Genomic DNA, 8,870 nt, shown 5'->3' with positions numbered 1-8,870 from the left:
AACCAGCAGTGCTTGCTATGTACTGAAAAGAACAGGAGTTCATTTTACATCACAGTATCACAATTTAGCAACCAGTAGATTGCTGAATTTACAACACTAACAAAATCCACAAAGACATTTTTATGTTTACGTTTTTCTATAATACTCCTTTATACAGAAGAAAACAAATCTACCAAAGCAGAGGGAAACACTTTTTCAGTTCTTCACCCTGTACGTCCATCTTTAACTGCAAACAGGTTACAGGAAAAAGAGAGAGAGAGAGAGAGAGAGAGAGAGAGACAGAGACAGAGACAGAGACAGAGAGACAGAGACAGAGAGAGACAGACAGACAGACAGACAGAGAGAGAGAGAGAGACACAGAGAGAGAGAGAGAGAGAGAGAGAGAGAGAGAGAGAGAGAGAGAGACCATTTCTGTGCCAGGAGAGTTACTTTAAAACCAAAACCAAAATACCCTGTTCCAGTTTCCACTGCTACCGATAAGTGCCAGATGACACTAAAAGTTAAGAACACTAAAAATTAGGTTAGAATAATCTTTCAAATTAAAACTTACAACACAGGAAAACAACACAAGAAAAACCTAGGCCAGTGCATCATGTGTTTATAAAACAATAAGCATGATTGCATAGTTTAATCAGTAGAAATTCAAGTTCAAGAAAATTCAATTAAACTTAGTTAAATAGACTCGGGATTTTTTCTTGGTATTTGCATTCATGTCATACATTTATTTTATTTGGCAAGGTATTTATCACATATAAGTGTCACAAATCTTAAAAAAGCAACTTACTGAGTTGTGTCACAGAGACAGTGATGATGAAAGCAAACACTGGAGCATTTTAGTGGCACTCTTACACAGCTGGCTCTTGCTCTTAGTCCGACAAAAAGGAGCTAGGCTTTAAAGTGGCCTTTGCATTCAAATCTAATCCAAGAAATAACATTTGTACTTAAATATTCAAAGAATGACCATGTTCTGCATTTAGAAATTCAACATTTGTCCCACTGAAAAGTTCTAAAATCTCCTTTGACAGGTCACTCATCCTATGTGCCTGCAAACATTTTATACATACATACATATACATACATATACATACACACATACATATATATATATACATACATATATATATACACACACATAATATATATACATATATATATTACACACACATATTTCTTCTATAAGAACTACTTTTTGGAAGATTTGGCTTAGAGGCTTGCTATAGTGACTACTGCATCCTCAAAGCAGGCACAGCTGGCTAAGTTTGAATTATGCTGATCAACAACTGATTACAAACAGTCGAATACCCTGTCATCTTAACTTAGAAACGCTGGCACCATAAAACAGTGTTCATTTGATAAACTCACCCATCGATTTGGTAACTTTTATATCACTACCCTGTTTCTTTGAATGTACATAACATACTTAACTCTATAACGTCCATTATAATAAAAAGAGCAGACACAATCCTCTACTTAATGGTATAAAAAGACTGACAGATGCAGTTGGTGCTACGGAAAACGTTTAAACCTAGATTTCATGGTTGTGGAGTTTAATTGTCTTGCTAAAAGCTTAGATTCATGATATATAGTTTACAGTGTCCTACTATTTAAAATGACTCCTATATCACATGCCTCTGATTCTCAGCAGAAATATTATAAATGCTATCATAAATGAATCTTTCTTTATAGAATAAACTATGAATCATATCAAAATTGTTTTAGTTCCCATCTTACAAGAGTTGTAATTTAGGGTTTACATAAGTATCCTTAAGTAATAACTAAATATATACATAACCTGTATATAACTATAAATAAAAAAAATTGAGTTCAACAATACCACATCTGCTTAGAAAATTCTACCAAGCACAGTTCTATGGAAATAACACACATATGCAAATAAATTTAAATTTTCTATCAAAACCTTTAGACTTTCACATTTCAAGAGACTTTTTGCTGTTAACTCACAAAGCATAAGTGAGACTGACCGATCTGCTGCAAAGGTCGTCCACCCCTTAGTTCAGTCAGCAGCATGTGTGATCTGCCATGCGTCACCTAGATCCCTAACACAGACTTTGACATATTACATAACCGTCCGCAGTTCTCACCAGTACCGCTCACTTAAACACTAAATGCACTTAACAATATTTACTACAGAACAAGGTGATTTCCTCAGCATACTTCTGCCATTCAAGTACTCCAGTCCATTATTATACAGAGAGTAAATGTTTCAAGATCTTCTGAAAAATCAGAGGAAATAATTAGTTTTAGGTATGCAGCAATATAGATTCATGATCAACTGTCATGATCTTTTTTAAAATGAAGAGTGAAAATAAATACATTCCAGAGAGGGTAGCTTCTCTGGATAAAATATAAGATATACTAGAATAATATTTTATGTGAACAATACACAAACTATTGTTTTATAGGTTAGTATTGTGATCAACATGAACAGCTTCTCTCTGCATAACTGCCATTCTTATCCATAAATACATCAGCTTCATAAAAACCTAAGTTTTCTGTTGCCATTGTTTGTGAAATAGACCGTACAGCACAGTGATTTAATCTGAAGTAATAAAGATGACCACACTCTAACTCAGTCTGGCAGGATTTCATGCTTCGGAAGCTTTTTGTCCTTACATTTGATTCTAAACAGAGGTAGATTCAGTAGACGGGGCACTGTCAGTCTTATTGACAAACGCAATTATCAACATTCACTGCTGTGCAGTCTTCAAGAACACTGGGAAAGTTCAGAACCGTTAGCATTCGCCACGTTCTCCTTTTCAAGCTTGAATAAAATGTCTGTATAATGTATATTTACAACACAAAAGTCCAAACAGAAGACAAATACAGCTACAGCAAAACAAATAACCAAAACAACAGAAAATCTATAAAGAAACAGTGCATCTGAACGGAAAGTATTGTTTCATATTTGCTCTTAAAAGTGCATCCGATTGTCTCTCCTGTCTCGTATAAACCTTTGAGCAGTACTGGTCATGTTGAAGAGCCGAGAGCCACCCCGCCCCTGTCAGAGCTGGAAGCCTCCCCCTGTCAGAGCTGGAAGCCTTCCCCTGGCGCCTCGCACTGCTGAAAGAGAAACTGCCGCTGCTGCTCATCCACCTGAGGAACGAGACTAGGGTCATCCTCCTCCACACCAAAATAGCGTTCAATCAGATCAAAAGCCTTCTGGTAAATTTCCTGGTTTTCATGACTTTGCAGAAACTCTATTTTATCCAAGCCTGTCACAGAGAGAACACATACAAGGAACAAATTACTATTCGAGCTTCAGAATATACTGTATGAGAACACCAGACCAATAGCACCTCTTCACTCCACAAGACTGGACACTTCTTCAAATTCATTTTTTGTACAAATCAATCACTTCGTACATCTTACTCATTAAGAACAGAAGTATAGGGTATTAAGGACTAGCTTCTATAATGAAAACAACTTAGAAAACGGGCAAGGGTAGAAATGCAGATTAAGGAGAGGCTACCTAGGGCAGATAATTAAGAATTAAGTATAAGCCACCAAACTAGGTAAGATGGATGAAGCAAAGAAGTGCAGGCCGACAGGAACCACATGTAGATCTCTCCTGAGAGACACACCCAGAATACAGCAAATACATAGGTGAATGCCAGCAGCAAACCACTGAACTGAGAACGGGACCCCCATTGAAGGAATCTTAGAAAGGACTGGAAGAGCTTGAAGGGGCTTGAGACCCCATATGAACAACAATGTCAACCAACCAGATCTTCCAGGGACTAAGCCACTAGCCAAAGACTATACATGGACTGACCCTGGGCTCTGACCTCATAGGTAGCAATGAATATCCTAGTAAGAGCACCAGTGGAAGGGGAAGCCCTGGGTCCTGCTAAGACTGAACCCCCAGTGAATGTGATTGTTGGGGGAAGGGCAGTAATGGGGGGAGGATGGGGAGGGGAACACCGATGTAGAAGGGGAGGGGAAGGGGTTAGGGGGATGTTGGCCTGGAAACCGGGAAAGGGAACAACAATCGAAATGTAAATAAGAAATAACCAAGTTAATAAAGATGAAAAAAAAGAATTAAGTATAATTACAAACTTCCAACTGCCTTCTTACCATACGCTTCTTCAATGAGAGCACAGTATGGATTGATGCCCACTCCATTCTGCTTAGATTCTCGTTCTCCAAGGCGTAAAATATTTTCAAGTCCATTCAAAGCAACTTGAACTATTTTGGAGTCCATGACAGTCAAAAGGTCACAAAGTGGTTTAATGCAGCCCAAGGTTACCAAATACCTTCACAGAAATTTAAAACAGAGAATTGGAAGAGGAAGGATTTAATATTATATTAATATTTTATAATATATATTGTGTTATAATAACACAAAACCAGAATAAAATGTCATATTACTAATCATGAAAGTGTTTCAACACATACTTTTTTGTTGTTAGTTTTTGAGTTAGGGTCTTGCCTTGCTGGCCTGGAAATCACTGTATAGGCCGGGCTAGCTTGAACTCACATTATTTGACGGCCTCCTAAGAGTTGGGTTTTGCAGTCACCATATGTGGTTTAAACTCAGAAGTTTATTTACACCATAATGTGTCGAGCTTCTCCAGCTTCACATACCTAGCGATAATGGAACTGCAAATACTACAAAATGTACACACAGGCAGACAAGCACTTAGGGGATTCTACAGAGGAGGATTAAGAATACCTGATCCTTTTTAAGTGCATGCCCTCCCTCCCTCCCCCAAGTCTCCTTCCTTCCCTCCCTCCTGCTTTATTTGATGGAAACATACTAATGGAGAAGGAAAGGAAATACCCAAATTAAATTTCGGAAGATTTCTTACAACCAAAATCATAGACAATCTCTAAAACATACATCATTTTCCAGAACTGCAGAAGATCACAAGAGAACAGGATGCCCTACCTAACAAGCAGATGTGAAGAAGCACCACTCAGACACACCACTCATTTCCCAGTGCATTACCATCCCCCCTTTCCATTTCCTCTTACATCAGTGACGTGACTTACTTCCTCACGTGACAAAGAGCTCATGAAGCACAAAGAGTAAGAACAAGCTATGAAGCCAGGCTGCATGGTTTCAAATCCTAATTCCATTTTTAATTAGTTATGTGACTTTGAGCAACTGTTTTCTGCCTCTGTTTCGTAACACAAAGTATTTAACAAAAGCTTCTGTTCCTCTGAAAAAGGAGTGCGATGTAGATGGCTCAGCACTTGCTGTGTAAAGATGACACTAGGTTCATTCTTGGAACCCACAATAAGAACACAAATCCCACAGTGTCATTATCTGTGTTCCACATACGCACTGTGGCACCCACATCTACACCTACACTCACACCTTAGAGAAAGAAGGTATGGCCTTACACCACTCTACAAATTATAGAGTAACTGATCCAAAATATTTTTAACAAAGTTATCTCATAGGTGTGAGGTTAATAAAATAGAATATATAAAAAGCATCTGCCGTAACTAAAATGATTTAGCTACCAGAACAATAACTGGCAATAGTGAGTGAAACTACTGTGGTATGCATGCTGAATCTAATCAAGAGGTCAAGACATTGTCTTCCTGTGTATGTGGTTTCTTTAAGCTTAACACAGATGAAAATAAAAGTAGTAATAAAAAAAAAGTCATAACAAAGCAATGACACTTTTATTACTGCTTATATTTATGACACGAATATAATGGAAATACCAATTAAAATACTATGGGAGCAGAAAAGAAGCAAACACAGATGATGTCTCTATGCACAAATCTGATGGTGACAGTGTACATGACATAAAAGAAAAACAAGGCACAGTGGAGTAGTTGAAATCACAGCATTTAGGAGGTTAGACAAGAAAATAACCAAAATAAGTTACAAAAGAGAAAGGTGAGTAAGAAAAATGCCCGCTAGCATAATAGAATTTCAGATGATTTATTTTAAAATATTTTTTTAAAAGGATATGGTGGGACAGACCTTTAATCCCATCAACCAGGAAGGATATATACATACATACATACATACATACATACATACATACATACACACACACACACATAGACATGCATGCATACAGACATACTTACAGAAACATACATATGTTGAGGTTTGCCCTGAAGTTATCTGTATTTTGATGCTAATTCCACTGCCCCAAGGACAGCTTCCTAGTCACTACTCAGGACTCAGGTGACTTCACCAGAACCTGCCCCCCATTTAATTTGTAAAATACAGGTGAGCGCAGGTACAGGATAGAAGGAGGCCTGTCATTAGACGAGAAGGAAGGATGGGTGGGAGAAAAGTTTGAAGGAAGAGGAGGAGACTGGAACGGAAAGGGGGAAGAGACAGGAGGGACAGAGTGAGAAGCCAAGTGGGGACAATATGGAGGCCGAGGTTAAGATCCCACGCTGTACCTTTACAGGTTGTTATGAGTGTTCTTAAGGGATGGATGTGTATGTTTAGGTGGGCAATTATATCTTATCAATTGGATCAAAGGTTATCGTGCTGTGTGTTCTTTCCTGTGTAGATTTAAGTGTAATGGAGTGTGGGGCGGCTGGTCTGGGCCGCCACGGAACTGGGATGTGTGTTTCTGGCATGGAAACCTGCCTTGGGAACTAGATAGGTAGAGAGGTTGCTGCAGGCTCAGAGAGAGGCCTTCGGCAGTGTGATAGGGGATGGAGCAAAGCGGGTGAGAGGCTTTGCTGACTGAGACTTAAGATATCCAACAGATATCTTGGGGCACCTCGGTGACGGACCTAGTGGGGGATAAAAGACAGCATTTTATTTTTTACATTTTTACAACAACATACATCATATGTAATATAAATGTATATACTTTTGTAAAAAGCATATGGCACTGAAATAGGCAGAGAACAGTGATAACTTGTCTCTAGAAAACAGAAGCAAAGAATGATCTAATATTTGGTAGATTTAAATGCTTTGGTTTACAAAATAGTATAATAATTTGACCTATTTTATAAACTTTTTAACAGACACATACTCATTAGAAAATGTTTTGTAAATAGTAGCTTAAGAATGAGAAGATTAGGGCTGGAGAGATGGCTCAGCAGTTAAGAGCACTGACTGCTCTTCCAGAGTCCTGAGTTCAATTCCCAGCAACCACATGGTGGCTCACAACCATCTGGAATGGGATCTGATGCCCTCTTCTGGTGTGTCTGAAGACAGCTACAGTGTACTTATATATAATAAATAAATAAATCTTAAAAAAAAAAAAGAATAAGAAGATTATGTAAGAAGTCAAGTGTAGTTGAGATACAAAGTGTATCTTTGTTATACAAGTCAAATGGTCAGAAGATACTTGCCACAAGGAGACTGGAATCAATTCTTGAAAAGGGCTCTGATTACAAAGGAGGACAGGACCTCATTCTAGCTGAGAATCTAATGCTCATTAAGAACGGTCTTGAGGGGCTGGGGATTTAGCTCAATGGTAGCCTAGCAAGCACAAGGCCCTGGGTTCGGTCGTCAGCTCCGGGGGAAAAAAAAAAGAACTGTCTTTAGCACATCAAGTTCACTGCACTTTAGATACTGTTACTGAATTCATTAGCAAAAAAGAGAAAGAAAAAGGAAAAAAGAAACTGCACTAGAAGGGTTGAGTAATTCTGTCAGACTGACTCTGTCACAACTTTTACTGAAGGATGAAGTCTAGATCAGGACCTAGCCAGGCTTACTTAAAGCCGTGAGGTAACTATGACTCGGTAACATACATAATAAAAGGCACAGACTATGAAACCTGGTGCAGAAGGAAAAGGACAATTAGTGTATAAAAGTATTATTCTATCCACTGGCAAGAGGACAGCAAATAAGGAAAGGACACCATGAAACAAACACATATTTTAATTTGGCTTTAAACACATTCATATTTGTATTCGTTACTCTATATAATAAAGTTAATTTTGTGATCTTAATGCTTAAAACAAATCTAATGCTCATGACAGTACATGCAGAAAGTCAATAAATTATTCCTATTTGAATTTCTAATCTATGCCAGCCAAGGAGGATGGGGTTAATTATCACTTAAGTAAAAATATCTAAGAAACCAAATTAAAAAGATACACCAAAGCTGTCATTTCATATTAATACATATCAGACAAACATAAAAATGTTAGTTTCCTCAATAAATTAAGAAGTATGTTTTATCTCACGTTGTCTGATTCACATTTAAAAGACAGTATTTAGAAATCTGACTGTACCTTATTTGCTCTGGAGTGCCTCCCGATGTGGCATTGGTTATAGCCCACGCTGCTTCTTTTCTGGTACGAAATTCTGCTTTCTGGAGGACCTCAATCAAAACAGGGAAAATACTTCCATCTATGACAGCCTAAGAAGAAAATTGATCCAGCAAAATTAGAGCTAATGCTGTTTCATCATTACTGCCCCATGGAACACTGAAAGGCAGGGGCTGTGAACAGGTGAGAGGCTGGCGGACGGCCCAGCAGCTGCCAGCAGGTGTCGCTCTTTACTGAGACCTGGGTGTGGCTCACGGCAACACATCAGGTGGCTCAGTCACCTGCCCTCCGGCAGCCACAGCACCTGTTCTCTTGGGCTTCGCACACCACGCGGGCACACATACTCATAACTGCCTTCTAATCTTAAAATGGGAGAAGTTCGGAATCTGTCAGCACATTTTAACTGTTCTCTTCTGTAAAGACATGAGCTTTTAAAAAGAACTTTCTGAAGAATGGAGAACTTGTCAGTAAAATGTAAATATTAAGGTGATAAACTGTAAGTAACCAAAATGGGTAAGTATTTTCTGGCTCACGAAACTTGACAGATCCTAATAATCATTTAAAGCCAACAGGAAGACGATTCCTAACATTTAAAGCTGAGCAAACCACCCTGCCCTGACAGGGTCTCTCCACACAGCTCG

At 38.4% G+C, this 8,870-nt stretch overlaps 1 protein-coding gene across 2 annotated transcripts in view; it reads right to left on the bottom strand.

Moving 5' to 3' along the window:
• Window positions 1-412: 412 nt before the first annotated feature.
• Window positions 413-8,870, bottom strand: part of Kpna5 (karyopherin subunit alpha 5) — a 59,887-nt gene continuing 51,429 nt past the window's right edge. The window contains exons 12-14 of one of the 2 annotated variants that reach the window (XM_032888335.1): window positions 8,194-8,321; window positions 4,096-4,274; window positions 413-3,233 (exon numbers count right to left, since the gene is read on the bottom strand). In XM_032888335.1, the coding sequence (XP_032744226.1) occupies window positions 3,046-3,233; window positions 4,096-4,274; window positions 8,194-8,321 (495 nt within the window). In that variant the 3' untranslated portion in view covers window positions 413-3,045. The remainder of the gene's footprint in view (window positions 3,234-4,095; window positions 4,275-8,193; window positions 8,322-8,870) is intronic. The other variant, XM_032888336.1, reaches the window with a different exon arrangement.

The sequence above is a fragment of the Rattus rattus genome, chromosome 18 (genome assembly GCF_011064425.1).
Source record: "Rattus rattus isolate New Zealand chromosome 18, Rrattus_CSIRO_v1, whole genome shotgun sequence".
Taxonomy (NCBI): domain Eukaryota; kingdom Metazoa; phylum Chordata; class Mammalia; order Rodentia; family Muridae; genus Rattus; species Rattus rattus.
This window is presented reverse-complemented; position numbering and strand designations above follow the sequence as displayed.